Source organism: Schistocerca piceifrons, chromosome 2 (assembly GCF_021461385.2).
Source record: "Schistocerca piceifrons isolate TAMUIC-IGC-003096 chromosome 2, iqSchPice1.1, whole genome shotgun sequence".
NCBI classification, from domain to species: domain Eukaryota; kingdom Metazoa; phylum Arthropoda; class Insecta; order Orthoptera; family Acrididae; genus Schistocerca; species Schistocerca piceifrons.
In genome coordinates this window covers 177,262,542-177,278,880 of record NC_060139.1, presented here as the reverse complement: position 1 = coordinate 177,278,880, position 16,339 = coordinate 177,262,542, and the positions used below count along the sequence as shown (strand labels likewise).

Below are 16,339 nucleotides of genomic sequence, written 5' to 3'. Positions count from 1 at the left end.
GAAACACACTCACATATCATTTCAATCTGTGAAGTTTCATTCCGTTTCCTGTTCCTCTCTTGACTGCATCACGTTTGTCTACCATGCAGCGTACATATGTAATTTCAACAAAAACAAAATCAGGTGTCAACGTTTTCCTCAACAACATAAAATTTGTATGTATATATATTTCAGAAACAAAAAACTCGTTGAATATTCCATGACTTTGCTGAAATGTGTTCAGGGATTTAAAAAAAAAAAAAAACTGTTTTTTAAAGAAAGAGGATGCTCTTTAATACATTATTATAGATGCAAAATTTAGTGTTGCGACCCCACCTTTTGTCCACATATCTGATACGCAGCCTCTGTTATGGGAGCTGTACTGCTCATGAAAAATGTTTTCAACAATTTCCAAAGATTATAAACAAAACACAGAGATATATCCAATTTTTATTCCAACGTAGATGAAACAGACCTAGTTTTATAGTAATATTCTAGTTAGAAGTATTTCTCCCGAATTATGGTTCTCTTGTACTCCACAATAGAGCTAAAGGCTACAGGTAAGCTGAAACTCAATAAAGAAGATAGAATTTGGACTAATGTAAGAAGTGGAGGTCGCAACTGAAAACGATTTAGTTCAGAACCTCGTGACACCAATCAAAACATATAATCATAAGGAATTTAGGTCACTGACGAACTTTCAGCTCAGTTCTATGGTATCTGTCGACTTGGTGAAGTGCTAGGTACAGGTATGTTTCTAATTAATTTTTCTGTAGCAAATTCATCAAAGAGAAATACACACATAGAATGCAAAATTACCTAATACTTATACTTCATAGTAGGTGGTAGGATGAAGTCGCTAATCCATTTGGATTCTAGATATATCATGTTTTAAAGACTCCATCTTATACCATCCACTAGGCATCACACAATTTGCCCTTTCTCTAATACTTCTGGTCAAGACATTGACAAAGGAAGTTGAACAGAACAATTATTTGTAGGTAATCAACTGCTTTATAGGTCTTAGTATTGAGAACATATTAAAATACATATTGTCAAAGAAAAACTATATATATATATGTGTTTAACATAACTACAATATCTGAAAATATTTATTTATTTTTTGCAGTTAAGACAAACTAGCATTTGTACCTTAAAATTCTGTCTCATGCAGATGTTATCACTTTCAGCACGACCTGTTACAATATTTTGTACGACATGCTTATACATAAATACATACAGCACAAATAGGCTATCAGAATCATCTCGCAGTACCTGACAAAGCATCTGAAGTCTACATCAAATCACAGATCTATACAAATCTCCTAACTGAAAGACATTTTATATGGAAAAAACATTCCATCAATAACAAGTTATTAGCTATGAAGAGTATTGATCAGTTAAAATCAAAAACTCAGCCGCCTTAATATCAAGTATCACTCGTACAGCACAAACAAAGCCCAGATTTTGTGCAACAACGGGTTAGTCCCATGAATTTTTGTATATTATTTGCAACTTCAAGACATGTTCTGAGTACTACCACCCAATGTTTTTGTAGCTAGTAAAATATAATAATAAAATAGAAGATAAATGAAAATGTATATTGCACATCACAAACCAGAGGGGCTCTGCTATTATTGCACATTTTAACTAAATGTCATATACTATTTCAAAATTCATTTAAAAAAACCTGATATGTAACAGGAAGATTAGCCCTAACCTGCTTATGTAGTAGTACATGCATATCCTATTATGCCTGCAAATCTGAAAACAACCTCCAACAACTAAATGACGTGGAGTCTTCACAATCTCAGCTAAGTTCTTCTACATGGTACACTGGAAGACTGGTAAGCGATGAGTATATCCAACGATTAACAAGCATTGTGCTTAATTACGAGGCGTTGCTGGATGGATGAGCGGAGTTTCGCAATCCATTCTTCTTGATACAAAAACTGGAAATGAGGTCTTTTCACGCTTTTACTCTTGAATTATTTTGGATTGGCTGGGATCGCCTAACAATTCTCCAATTCTCCGCCCCCCTCCCTCTCTTGGCGACATTATTACAATTCAAATAAAGCTAATAATAATTCACCACCCAACCCGTATACGCTTAGCAATTAGTCCATACGATTTTATATCTTAATTTAAAGATATGACTATTTCCTTTTGTACGTCTATCCTTGTGTAGATGGTTACAGGGACTTCAGATGTTCAATATAAAAACACGTGAAGCAGTCTCTCTTGCATTTAATTTATTTATGCAGCCAGTTTCGATGTTTCGTTACACCATCTTCACGTTCCTTGACCAACGTAAATAGGGAGGAGTCCAATCCCGTGTGCAGTCATAACAGGAGCGAATATTAAATAACCAGTGTCCGTAGACTTCTGGTTTACAGGACGCTATCACTTCATTCGTGCTTTGAGGACGAACACCGGTTATTTACTATTGTCTCCTGTTAAGACTGAACACGAGATTGGATTCCTCTCAATTTACGTTGCTCTAGGAGCCTGAAGATTGTTTAATGGAACACCGAAACTAGTTGCACAAATAAATTAAATGCAAAAGGGACTGGTGCAGGTGTCTTCATTTCATGCCTATTTCGAGTGCTGCGCTGAGACGCTCTGTTAGTGGGGACTATAGCAACTGCCGTTATCGTAGCAGTTTCACAGTAGGCAGCAGAAATTTACGGAAGTAAGAAGATAGACGTTGTGATAGTCACCAAGTGAGAAACAGTTTTAAAGAAAACGCATTTTTACTACTCGAATGACAAATTTTTATCTGTGCCACGCGAAACATAAGCGAAACTCTACACTCTCCATTATTTTGAAACTAAGAGTGAATGACAACTTAAAATGATCAAAAGATATATTTAGACTCTTGTCTACATGGCCGCTATTCTGGTTCTCGTAAATGCCTTCAGAATCAAGGCGTTGTTTTACGAGTCTCTAAGGAAAACGTACGCCCCAAGCTTCACTACAAGTAAAAACTAGCTACTGCAGGAAGTTCCACGGACTCTTGAAATATAGTCGCCGGATTTCAATTGGCGCGTTAAGATTTATCCGAGCAACGTGAAGCTAAACAAGAAAACGGAAGCTAAGTAGGTAACGAGAAATGCCGCTATTTCGACGTAGCAACTAGGCAACACGAGTTAGACACAGAGCAAGAGTATAGCGGTACGACGGTGCGTGTAGCACTACTGCTGCTGGAGCAGGGCGCGCAGGTCGTCGGCAGAGTGCACGGGCAGCGAGCAGGCGCGGTGGCGGCAGACGTAGGCGGCGGGCCGGCCGCCCGCGGGGCGCATGCGCCGCACGGCCTCGCTGCGGCTGGCCAGCAGCCCGGCTCCCGGGGAGGCCTCCGGGTCGGGGCCCGGCTGCACCAGCGCCAGCACGCGCCCCGCCACCGGCGTCGTCTGCGCCACGCGCACCAGCGACTGCGTCTCCTCAGAGTCGCGCGGGCCAGCCACGAACACCTGCGCAAAGCAAATACGACAGTTACACACGAGGGACGGCGGTTACCACTGAAACAGACGATTTTTGGTTATATCGTTTTTAATCGAGCACGTACTGAAAAATTTTGATTCTCTCAGTGCCAAGAGACATAGCGTGAAAATATTAAATTGTCGTTGTTGTGGTCTTCACTCCTGAGACTGGTTTGATGCAGCTCTCCATGTTTATCCTGCGCAAGCTTCTTCATCTCCCAGTACTTACTGCAACCTACATCCTTCTGAATCTGCTTAGTGTATTCATCTCTTGGTCTCCCTCTACGATTTTTACCCTCCATGCTGCCCTCCAATGCTAAATTTGTGATCCATTGATGCCTCAGAACATGTCCTACCAACCGGTCCCTTCTTCTTGTCAAGTTGTGCCACAAACTTCTCTTCTCTCCAATACCGTTCAATACCTCCTCATTAGTTATGTGATGTACCCATCTAATCATCAGCATTCTTCTGTAGAACCACATTTCGAAAGCTTCTATTCTCTGCTTGTCCAAACTAGTTATCGTCCATGTTTCACTTCCACACATGGCTACATTCCATACAAATACTTTCAGAAACGACTTTCTGACACTTAAATCTATACTTGATGTTAACAAATTTCTCTTCTTCAGAAACCGCTTTCCTTGCCACTGCCAATCTACATTTTATATCCTCTCTACTTCGACCATCATCAGTTATTTTGCTCCCCAAATTGCAAAACTCCTTTACTACTTTTAAGTGTCTCATTTCCTAATCTAATCCCCTCAGCATCACCCCACTTAATTCGACTACATTCCATTATCCTCGTTTTGCTTTTGTTGATGTTCATCTTATATCCTCTTTTCAAGAGACTATCCATTCCGTTCAACTGCTCTTCCAAGTCCTTTGCTGTCTCTGACATAATTACAATGTCATCGGCAAACCTCAAAGTTTTTATTTCTTCTCCATGGATTTTAATTCCTACTCCGAATTTTTCTTTTGTTTCCTTTACTGCTTGCTCAATATACAGATTAAATAACATCGGGGAGAGGCTACAACTCTGTCTCACCCCCTTCCCAACCACTGCTTCCCTTTCATGCCCCTCGACTCTTACAACTTCCATCTGGTTTCTGTACAAATTGTAAATAGCCTTTGCCGGCCGGAGTGGCCGAGCGGTTCTCGGCGCTACAGTCTGGAACCGCGCGACCGCTACGGTCGCAGGTTTGAATCCTGCCTCGGGCATGGATGTGTGTGACGTCTTTAGGTTGGTTAGGTTTAAGTAGTTCTAAGTTCTAGGGGACTGATGACCTCAGAAGTTAAGTCCCATAGTGCTCAGAGCCATTTGTAAATAGCCTTTCGCTCCCTGTATTTTACCCCTGCCACCCTTAGAATTTGAAAGAGAGTATTCCAGTCAACATTGTCAAAAACTAAATAAGCAAATGAAAGAAAACGTTGCCCGTCAAACGTTCGCTGTTTTTCGCGAGGTGTGATAAGTTGTTGAAAACTACAATAAATCGTCAGTAGTCTCCTTTCGAACTCTGCTGAAAAATCACATTCTAATCGGGGCAATACCACTGTTTTGGACATTACGAACAGTTGGTGCTAAAAGGCGAAAACTCAGGTTGGGGTATGCTGTTTTCCATGTTAATTTTTCCGTTTTCAAAGGCTACAAATAGGTAAAGACATATTATGTAGACACATTCAGCAAATACAAATAGCTACTTTCTGTTTTTCTTATATGCTATGAATGAATTGTTGTTCAGTTTTTAATTCGCTATTCTTGGCGCAATTTCCTTCCCATTATTATATCACAGAAATAGAAAACAAATCTGTAAGTTTTAAAGCAAAATAAGAATTGTACTTCATTACTACGTCACTTAGTAAAAATATATTCTGCAGTACAACAGATGTTCAGCGACGACTCTTGGAGGCATGCCTCAACTCCATATGAAATTCAAAGTGCAGTGAAGTTTCTACAGAGTCACTTGTAGAATGTACCAACGCTCAGAGTTAATGTTTTGAGCACCTGGTATGACAGACGTGATAATAAACACACGAACCATACCTGAGTTCCGTGCTTGCTTACTTTTGGTATAATAGGGCGGACGCTTGTGGAACCTCTTCTCCTGACGATGGGTCAGTGGTTTGCGGCGCTTTTATCTTGACGCTAGTTGATCAAGTCACATTTATGTTGTGCCGTTGAAGTTCTCTTAGAAGCTTATTTCAAACACCACAGAACAGCTACACAGATCTATTAGGGGAAAAAAACAACAAAGTCGGTGTCATAATTCGGCGACTATAAAGGATAAAAACTACTTGCGAGTGTCAGGAAATCCACCATATTGTCCGCAGTAACTTGGCGACAACCGCACCTCATTCTGGATATTTTTGTCGTGGCCTGTCTTAGCTGCCTCACCCTCCACACTACTGAAAATCTTTTTTGTGATTTATTCTGTAGCATATTTTGGTTTCCAATTTTTTTTTAAATCTCATTTTGTTCCTTTTCGTTCGTTGCATCTGCTCGTGGCGGATGTCACAAGACACCCGTTTCAGTTCATCGTTGATCCATTCACTCAGTTTTTTTATTACAGAGAGCAAGCAGCCCTCTGACCGAACACGCTGAAGTACCGTGTCGGCAAATTGTAGTATCTGCTTTCATGCACATTACGTAGTTACTCGTTCCGTGATGAAGCAGCTTTGTCTCACAGGATCTAGTGTAACCTGATGAATTCAATCACATCAAAATGAAATTAGACTCACTGATTGGAAGGGATACACGGATCCTATACAGACATAAATTCACAGTAGCGAAGACTTTATAACAGATACCTGCGAATCATTTCATTACTTGCAATGACTCACAGACGAGTAGAAACAGATGCCATCGAAAGGAAACTCTTGTACTGACACTGCATCCATCTGAGAGTACAGTTTAACCATCAGCCGGTTACCCGACATGAAAATTTGAAATTGAATACGTGTGGCGATCACATTAGCCACGATCCTTTGTTAACAGTTCTTTTTTCTGTAAGTTGCGCTTGATTTCAAGAGACCGATTCGGGTATGGTGCCCGACTTCCGGCTGCCGAGAGAGGTAAAGAAACTGGGTGGGAAGATATGCAGTCTTTTTACACATCATGACGTACTGTGTAGAATACATTGTACACACTATAAATACCACTGTGATCGGCACCTGTCGCCATAGTTGCCAAAAGATATCAGGCAGATAAAGAACATATAGATCAAAGTTCACGCCCACGCGTCACACTGTGAAGTTTATTTTACACTATCACTCGAACAATTTTATTGCGAAATAAATACGCACACCATTTTCGTGTACCATCGTTCTAAACCCTCGATGCCCAGAGCTTTCATTAATGCTACTTCTCAATGCCCGTCAGTCCACCTTTCTCATTGCAAAACCTTTGGCAGAACCGCTTCGTTATTCGGCAGTATGAAAACGTCACGTTACTATCTGTCGACCTTTAGAGAGACAGTGCACACAGCGAGGAGAGAATTCGCTGCACATCAGTCAATAACCACTGTCCCCTTTCAGCTCACTCGCAACACCGCCCGCAAATAGGCAGCGGCTGCAGCCACAAATCTGTGTCCATACACACTCATCGAGTGTTCACGAGTGCGAATGGCCAATATGAGTTCAATAGGAGAAATGACGACAGCCAAATTCAGATTTGTGTTAGGATGCCCAGATTAAAAATATGTCATCGTCGTAAGGAAGTAAAAGCGGATGTATGTACATTTCGAAAACCACATATTTGTTAACAGGTGATGAAAGAGTGTACTCATTCCACTTTCATATGCTAGGTATGAGCTTCTCCAGTCAAAATGCGAGCACACAGCACGCTTGTGGAGGAATTCTGCTCACGCTACAGAGCCTGACAGTATTCTGGACGGGACCGGGTAGAGGTCTGTGGGTGTCAAAAAAAGAGTAGTACCAAAATACGTACGATACGCCTTGTCTGGCTATAAATCCTAGATCCTCATGCTCCGCAATATAAAATCTTTCAAACGAAGGACGGTCCTCTTACCTCCACGTCTCAGGTAAGTGAATACAGTTTCGTCGAATGTCGGAATACAATGTTTGAAGAGCAGTCTTTGGATGTCTAAGAAGACCACCCTGCACGATACGAAACGTTCCAACCCTCACAGAAGATACTAACCTGACAGAGGAATACAATATTGCCCATATCGTTCAGAAGTACGGTGCAATGTTCCTTCGGACACGCGTTCATGTCCGAAGGAACATTCATTGATCTTACTTCTGAACACGGGCGCTGCAATATCCTAATTAACCGCCAACACCGGGAAAGCGATTTTCAATTAATATGTCACCCCTGTACTGGAATACACATAACGGATGTAGAAGTGCAGGTTGTGGACACATGGTTGACGACATATGAAAGTTTGGGTCTGGCTTTGAGTCGTGCTCGGATAGCCAAATGGTAAGGCGGCCGCTCGCGATAAGCGGGAAATCTGGGTTCAAGTGCCGGTCCAGCACTAATTTTCACTGTTCTCAATCCATTATCCAGTTCACGATTGTTCAAATGTGTGCGAAATCTTATGGGACCTAACTGCTAAGGTCATCAGTCCCTAAGCTTACACACTACTTACCCTAAATTATCCTAAGGACAAACACACACAACCATGCCCGAGGGAGGACTCGAACCTCCGCCGGGACCAGTCGCACAGTCCATGACTGCAGCGCCATTAGACCGCTCGGCTAATCCCGCGCGGCCACGATTGTTCAGTTCATTTATGACAGAGGAATGGTGTTGGCACGGATAACATGAAGCATTGGGACCACGTCACCGGCGACAACTACGGATGTGGGGAACTGCAAGCTGCGCAGCCCTCCTGTCGGCAGCCACGCTGTATTTCCGACGATCTACTTAAAGGTACGAAAAAAGATATTTATTCCGCAGAGTTCTGAACTGTGCACAGTTTTATTTCTTTTGCTTCTGTAGTTTGTATACTTGTGCTTACGATGATGTAAAACTATGTAACCTGAATCTTAAACATGAAACTAGTAGTAATAATAATAAAGTTTCACCTTTTATTTTCCAGGACATGCAGGCGTCACCACCGTAGCTTCAGGCCGTTTCCGACCCCATAGATACGATGTATTATATCCCATCTATTGCCAGTTTTTCATTTATTTTACAACCGTCATTCTTGTCCCCATATTATCTCACATTTCTTTCCCTTTCCATTCATCATGGCAGAATGTATTTAGTAATTAACTCTACTTTCTTATTTAATTTTTGTGTTCATGAACTGTTAAAGATTATTCATTGTAAACACGAATCATATTTATCTATTTGTTTTCCTTTTACTAATTATGCAGCCAACAACTATTCAATACAATGTCGTATTACTCTGAGACACTATCCTCTTTTATGTTGTATCACCTCATTCTATTTCAGTACATATGTTTTCCCAAAATCTATCTCTAGTCTTTACTAACTCTTTCTCAATTTATACAACTGATACCAGTAAGATACGAAACTCAATCTTCTCATAAAGCTGGCCGGTGTGGCCGTGCGGATCTAGGCGCTTCAGTCTGGAACCGCGTGACCGCTACGGTCGCAGGTTCGAATCCTGCCTCGGGCATGGATGTGTGTGACGTCCTTAGGTTAGTTAGGTTTAAGTAGTTCTAAGTTCTAGGGGACTGATGACCACAGATGTTAAGTCCCATAGTGCTCAGAGCCATTTGAACTTTCATAAATCTAACAACATCGATACAGTCTACAAAACTTTTGCCATAAGAAATAATTACGGTAAACAGTGAACTACTATTATTTAGGGGAATGTAGCAATTTCATCTAGGAATGAAATAATCATTGAAGAAATATATGAAGATAATAACTGTTCCAAAAGAACAGATACCATTGATGACCGTGCAGCTTCTCTAGAATGAAATGATAATTAAATCGAAACCCTCAGCTGCCAACAGGTGTTGTTGATATATCTCAATGGGGACAGTTGAAAATGTGTGGCCCGACCGGGACTCGAATCCGGGATCTCCTGCTTACGTGGCAGCAGACGCTCTATCCATCTGAGGCACTGAGGGCACAGAGGATAGTGCGACTGCAGGGACTTATCCCTTGCACGTGCCCTCAGTGGGTCAGATTGACAAGAGCGTCTGCCATGTAAGCAGGAGATCCCGGGTTCGAGTCCCGGTCGAGGCACACATTTTCAGCTGTCCCCATTGAAGTATATCAACAACAATTGTTGGCAGCTGAGGGTTTCGATGAATTATCATTTCACTGAAGAAATTACGAAAATAATGAAGGCAACGAATTAACAAAGAATAACGGAGACAAAAGACAGAAATGACTAACGTATAGAAGAAAGTAAATTCAACATGAAGAGTATGTCCTAGTAAACACGCTCAAGTAAGCAAACTACATCGATTCGAATGTAGTTTCAGGATGTTTTCAGTCCTTAGGAAATGGCAGGTGTACCACTCCACAATGCACATTACTTAATCCACGAGAAATAATGAACTAGATCTGGAGTTGGTAACATGGAGAACATATTCACCTACACAAAGAACCGAAAGACAAAATACAACAGTCTTTAGAATACTGAGCGAAAACAGGAAATAGGATCCTGGGAAGTTGGGCCAAGAAGTAACTCCAAAGGAAGGACAACCTAATTAACAATGGCAACGCAAATAGTATTATAGTATTATTGGGATACTTTAGGCAAGAGTTTCTTTAAAGAAGTGTGAGCACGAAAGTCAAGTTGGCACTTAACAAGGAATTTGTCTCATTTATGTACCTCTAACAGAAAACTGGATACTTCACCCCACTGAGTGGTAAGCCACTTTGGTTTACATTTCACCGGCTGTTCCATTGGAACACCACATCACAGCTACTGTATTGTCTTTTCTTTATTTTTTTGAAAATGTTTATTAATTTTTACACTATAAGCCCGACTTCATTTCAATGTTATTTTCTCTCTCTTCAGCTTTGCTCTGTAACTAGTTCTATATTGTGCCCATTATATTTATTACATTACATTGAGCACCCCTCCCTATTCCAGCAGAGTTACTAATGCAAGACATCAATAAATTGTCTAACTTTTAGAAAACTGAGCATAGCCAACATAACTTATCAAAAGCCGGTATCCAGAAATAACAATGCAAAAGGAAATGATGACGTAAAATAAAGTAAATATAAAATATCGATGAGATGGGTTTACACACACACTATATATATATATATATATATATATATATATATATATATATATATATATATATATATATTGGCCATTACATCAGCTGTGATAAAATATAGACAAAATCTGTTTATTAAGAATTAGGAAACAGGCGATAATACCGTTGCGAAACAATACAGAACAAATACTGCAATTTGCTATAATATGTACATGGGGGGGGGGGGGGGGGTGATTATTTCGAAGTACACTGAGGTGACAAAAGTTGTGGGATACCTCCTAATATCGTGTCGGATATCCTTTTGTTCGGCGAAGGGCAGCAACTCACGTGACATCGACTCGACAAGTCGCTGGACGTTTACTGCAGAAATATTGAGCCAGGCTGCTTCTATATTCGTCATAATTGCAAAAGTGTTGACGGTGCAGGATATTTGGCTCGAACTGACATCTCGGTTATGTTCCACAAATGTTCGATGTGAACTGGATGGTCAAACAATACGCTCGAATTGTCCAGAATGTTTTTCAGACCAATCGCGAACAGTTGTGTGACATGGTGCATTGTCCTCCATAAAAATTCCATAGTTGTTTGGGAACATGGCGTCCATGAATGGTTGAAATTGGTGTACAAGTAGCCGAACATCCATAGGACCCTGTCTATTTCATGTAAACACAGCCCACGCCATTATGAAACCACCACCAGCTTGGACAGCGTCTTGTTGACAACTCGGGTCCATTGCTTCGTGTGGTCTGCTGCATCAGCTGTTAACAACTGAAATCGGGACTCATCTGACCAGTCCACGGTTTTCCTGTCATTTAGGGTTCAACCGATATGGTCTAGAGGCAAGTGAGACGCTGTAGGCGATGTTGTGCTGTTAGCGAAGTCACTCATGACGGTCGTCTGCTGCCATAGTCCATTAACTACAAATTTCGCCACATTGTCCTAACTCCAAGCAAATGCTGCTGCTCTCGGTCGTCAAGTGAAGGCCGTCGGCCACTGCGTTGTCCGTGGTGAGAGGTAATGTCTGAAATCTGGTATTCTCAGCATACTCTTAACACTATGGATCTCGGCATATTGAATTTCCCAACGATTTCAGAAATGGAATGTCCCATGCGTCTAACTCCAACCACCATTCCGCGTTCGAAGTCTGTTAGTTCCCGTCGTGCGGACATAATCACGTCGGAAACCTTTCCATATGACTCACCTTTGTACAAATGACAGCCCCGCCAATTCATTGGGCTTTTATAGCTTGTGCACGCGACATACCGCCATCTGTATACGTGCACGTCGCTATCCCATGACTTGTTGCCTCAGTGTATTATAACAGGAAAAGAAAATTCAATGATGATGTATTATACAAGACAATTTATAACGAATGTAGCAAATAACTAGTATCAAGTATTTCATGCTTAACTACAGATCGATAAGAATTACAATGAATATAAAAGAAAGTTCAAAATTTTAATCGTTACGCGAGCGCATTGTATCGGAAGCCTACACATGCACAGTGATGCATAAGTGAGAAGTTCCGTGTCATAAGTGAAAACGACACATACCGTACAGAAGGCATTCTGCATCGTAAAATTTAACAATTGACGATCCATCATCACACTACAAAGAAGTTTTCGTTGGGGACGCAGTTGGGTAGCTCCAAATGCCAAAAAAATTTGTGTACGACACTGTTTGAAGAAGCAGGGTGTTTGAGAAAAGGAGAAAGCAATGGCCGGCCAAGTGTTTCAGCCCATAACGCTGAATATAGTCCACTGAAATCTGAGTACGAAGCCTAGGAACTACAAATGCCGCAAACAAAGGTTTAGAGTGTTCCCAAAACTAAGCTGAAAATGATACCGCACAGAGTTCAGATTTTATAGGAATTATGCAAAATGACAACGTCAAATGGACAAATTATTCTTCAGGAAAGCTGGTAGCCATAGAGGAAGAAACATTTGCTGCATGTCTCATTTTTAGCGATGAGGCAACATTCCATGGCAACGTTAGCCGACACAGCATTCCAATGTGGGGTAAGGAAATTCTTGGTGTTTAACTGTATATCAGAGGGACTTAGCGTTCTCCCTGCGATATAAGCATAAAAACTGTACAATCCATTTTTCTTCATTGGGCGAAGAGTTTCCACAAACATGTACCTGAACGTGCTTAGCCAATAACTGATGCTACAGGTTGATACGGATCCCATGGATAGCTTTTTCAGCAAGCTGGAGCACCTTCACATTGTGTTATGAAGGTTCGCATATTTTTAAACCACCATCTTCCAAACCCTTGGATCGGGCATACTGCATATGACGACGATGTATTCTGCTCTGCTCTTCACCATCTATACCTCCTGATATGGCAACCACGGATTTCTTTTTGGGGTGAAAGACCATTTGTAGAAAAGAACATTTCGCGTAAGGATCGCGGAGACATGAGAAGAGAAATTAGGGACACACCATTTTTGAGTGGAATATGGAAAGAAATGGCTAGCAGTGGTACATAGCACCTTCCGCCATACACCGTACGGTAGCTTGCGGAGCATGCATGTAGCTGTAGATGCATACGCGTCCTTTAGCGAAAATGGTTCCAGAACCGAAAACTTACATTTTTAATGCGATTTTGTTGCGTTGGTAACTGGATAGCGGGAAATTTTGAAACGAAGGGGTTAATTCTCAGTCCCTCTCACTTGAGTGATGGAAAAAGATGGACGCCGTGACGTAACCATATAATATACGCTAAGGTATGTGGAATATGCAAGTGAAATGTCATGGAAGTCCAAACAGAAGGATAAGCTTGGCTTAAATATCCGTTTGATATAAGTAGAAAGCAAACAATGCTTTGATTGTATGTTATAGGTTCCGCATTTACGCAACAACACAGGTTTCTTCTTTTTACCCAAACCTTTTTCGTCACCTCTGCGCCATCATCAGTGGGTTTTGTTTATTGAAAACTGTAAAAAGTGAACATATTGTAAGTTGTACTTGACCTAACAAAGTGAAGCCTAAAGAAAGTTTTAGTGTTCGTTTTTCTTCTCACCGTGATTTTACATTATATGGTTTTGCAGGACTATCTGTATGGTGTCCTGCATTGATAGCTTCTCAACTGCAAACCAAACGATGTAAATTCACATTACATCGTCTGCAGATAACGGAATGTTATAGTCCCTCTGCTGTTCCTAATGTATATAAACGATTTCGTAGACAATCTGAGCAGTTCTCTTAGATTGTTTGCGTATGATGCTGTCATTTGCTGTCCAGTACAGTAATCAGACGATCAAAACCAATTACAAAATGACTTAGACACGACATCTGTATGGTGCGAAAAATAACAATTGTCTGAATAAGGAAAAGTACGAGAAGAAATCTGTTAAATTTCAGTAACACGATTAATTATCCAAATTTAAAGGCTGTCACAATTTAACTAAATACCTACAAATTACAATTATGAACAACTTACATTGGATCGATCGCATATATAATGTTGTTGGAAGGCAAACTGAAGACAGAGTCTAATTGGCAGAACACTTAGATCAGGGGCGGGTAATCTTTCCAGCAGCCGGGCCAAATTTTTGAGAGGGTATGACCCTGCGGGCCGCATTACCAGTTTTTGTTTTGTGAACCAAAACATGCAAGAAATAGCAAATTACTTTTAAAGAAAATAAAACATATCTGAGAAAGAACATTTATTATACAATGTAATGAAATAGTGGAATGACTCGCCTTGTTTGATTTAATTGAGTCAGTACTGATGTCAACTGAAGTTGCTGCTACACGCAAAGAGGTTTCCAGATGAAATCAGTAATTCGTGTTCTCATTTGTGATTTGATGTAATTCATCCGACTAAAAAGCTGTTCACACACGTGTTTCCAAATAATGAAATCGTTTTTAAAGCATGTGTGTAAAACGAAGGATATTTCTTCTTGTCCAAATGTTTTATGGAATTCTTCCAAACCAACCCGATTATATTTTGCTTTTAACTGTGCATCATATTGCACTTCGCAGCATTCCATTTGTAAATGTCCCGGTAGCGAATTCATGTCTATGGAGTATGGCGTAGCAAATACAAAAAAAGCACACGATGTTTCTTAAAATTTTGAAAGGGTTTTAGAATTCGTATTTCAAGTCAGATATCAAAGAAGCGTATTTAATCGCTGCCGCCCGTCTGACTCTGATTGCTTTGACAGTGTAGCAAAATGTGTGTAGTTTTTGTTCGTAACTGTTCTTTCCAAAGTCCAAGTTTCACTGTAATGCGGAATAAGATCATGGATGACATTAATCAGCTGATCGTTTCCTTGGAGTTGAGTATTAACATCATTTTGGTGGCTAGTTATATCGACCAGGAAAGCAAAGTCGGGAGCCTTTCTTTGTCTTCGAACTCCGGGAGTATCTATGACTTCCTTTCGAAGAATGATTGTATTTCATGCTTCAAATTAAACACTCTTGTCAACATTTTCGCACGGGTTAACCATCTTACTTCTGTATAATACGAAATGTTATCATATTTTGAATACAAAGACTTCAGAAAATCTTGGAACTAACGGTGATTCAATCCTTTCGACTCAATAAAGTTCATTGTTTTGACAACTACTTTCATAACATGGTCCATTTTGAGGGACTTGGTAAATAAATTCTCTTAATGGATTGTATCGGTGATTTGCCAACTCTGCGGGCCTCATTTTCAATCACAGAAATAAAGCTTTCTGTTTCCCACTCATTGCTGGAGCACCATCCATTATTAGCCACGACGGGTTGTTAATTTTTAACGTAAAGCGACTTCATGTCCACATACCTGCTTCTAACAAAACTCGTAACTTGATGGTATCCGCAAGTGGATACAATGCGCTGATTCTCCTGTTTCGTTAAAACGGCCATCAACACCTGTGATATAAGTCGCCACTTTGGCGGTATCCCTTACATCTGTGCATTCATTCAAAGCTAGAGAATAAAATATAAATTCAGATGCACGATTTTTCAAATTATCTTCAATTTGTCTTCTAATGTCACGTCTAGTATAAGTTTGACAAGACAGGCTTATTTCTGAGAAATCGTTTCTCTTTTCTGGGCAGAAGGTCTCTAAGCGTTTATTAACCATTTCGCCATCTGAATATGGCTTTGATTTTTTTGCCAGTATCAGAGCTACTGCATAACTCACTTTCACGTAACATGTTGACTCTGAATACGCTCTCGTAAATACCTGCTGCAGAGCAGAAAGCTTCCTTTTTTAAGTCGTTTACCTTGTCTTGTCGAAATTGTCCCTTGTACTTAGCAAACATAACTACATGTTTAGCCTCGTAATGCTGTTTTATATTATATTCTTTAGGAACAGGGACAGAGTCATTGCATATCAGACAAAGGTGTTTCGTTTTATATTTCAAAAAAATAGTTTACAGTCCATTTGTCTTCGAAAGTTCTCAACTCCTCTGTAACTTTCCTCTTCTTAGGTCCTATTTGTTTACTAGTTGACGCCATACCAAGTTTACCTCTTGAAGTGAAGCAGTGATTTGTTTACCATAAGTCGGAATTAACAAATAGACCATGCTGTACTAGGAGTTTTGTAATTTTTTTATATATGTGGTATGTGAAGTAAAGAATCAAATATCAGTTGCCTAAAGTAGTTCGATGAAACTCTCAAAAATTCCCTACAAAGTCTACTTTCAAGTCTCCGGAAGTTGTTTACACCGTAAAGCAAGCTGACTGTTCTGATGGGCTGTGTGA

The 16,339-nt window shown here is 40.4% G+C and overlaps 1 protein-coding gene across 1 annotated transcript in view; it reads right to left on the bottom strand.

Moving 5' to 3' along the window:
- Positions 1-970: 970 nt before the first annotated feature.
- Positions 971-16,339, bottom strand: part of LOC124775116 (spermatogenesis-associated protein 20) — a 274,485-nt gene continuing 259,116 nt past the window's right edge. The window contains exon 12 of the mRNA XM_047249951.1: positions 971-3,449. Within this exon, the coding sequence (XP_047105907.1) occupies positions 3,174-3,449 (276 nt within the window). The 3' untranslated portion in view covers positions 971-3,173. The remainder of the gene's footprint in view (positions 3,450-16,339) is intronic.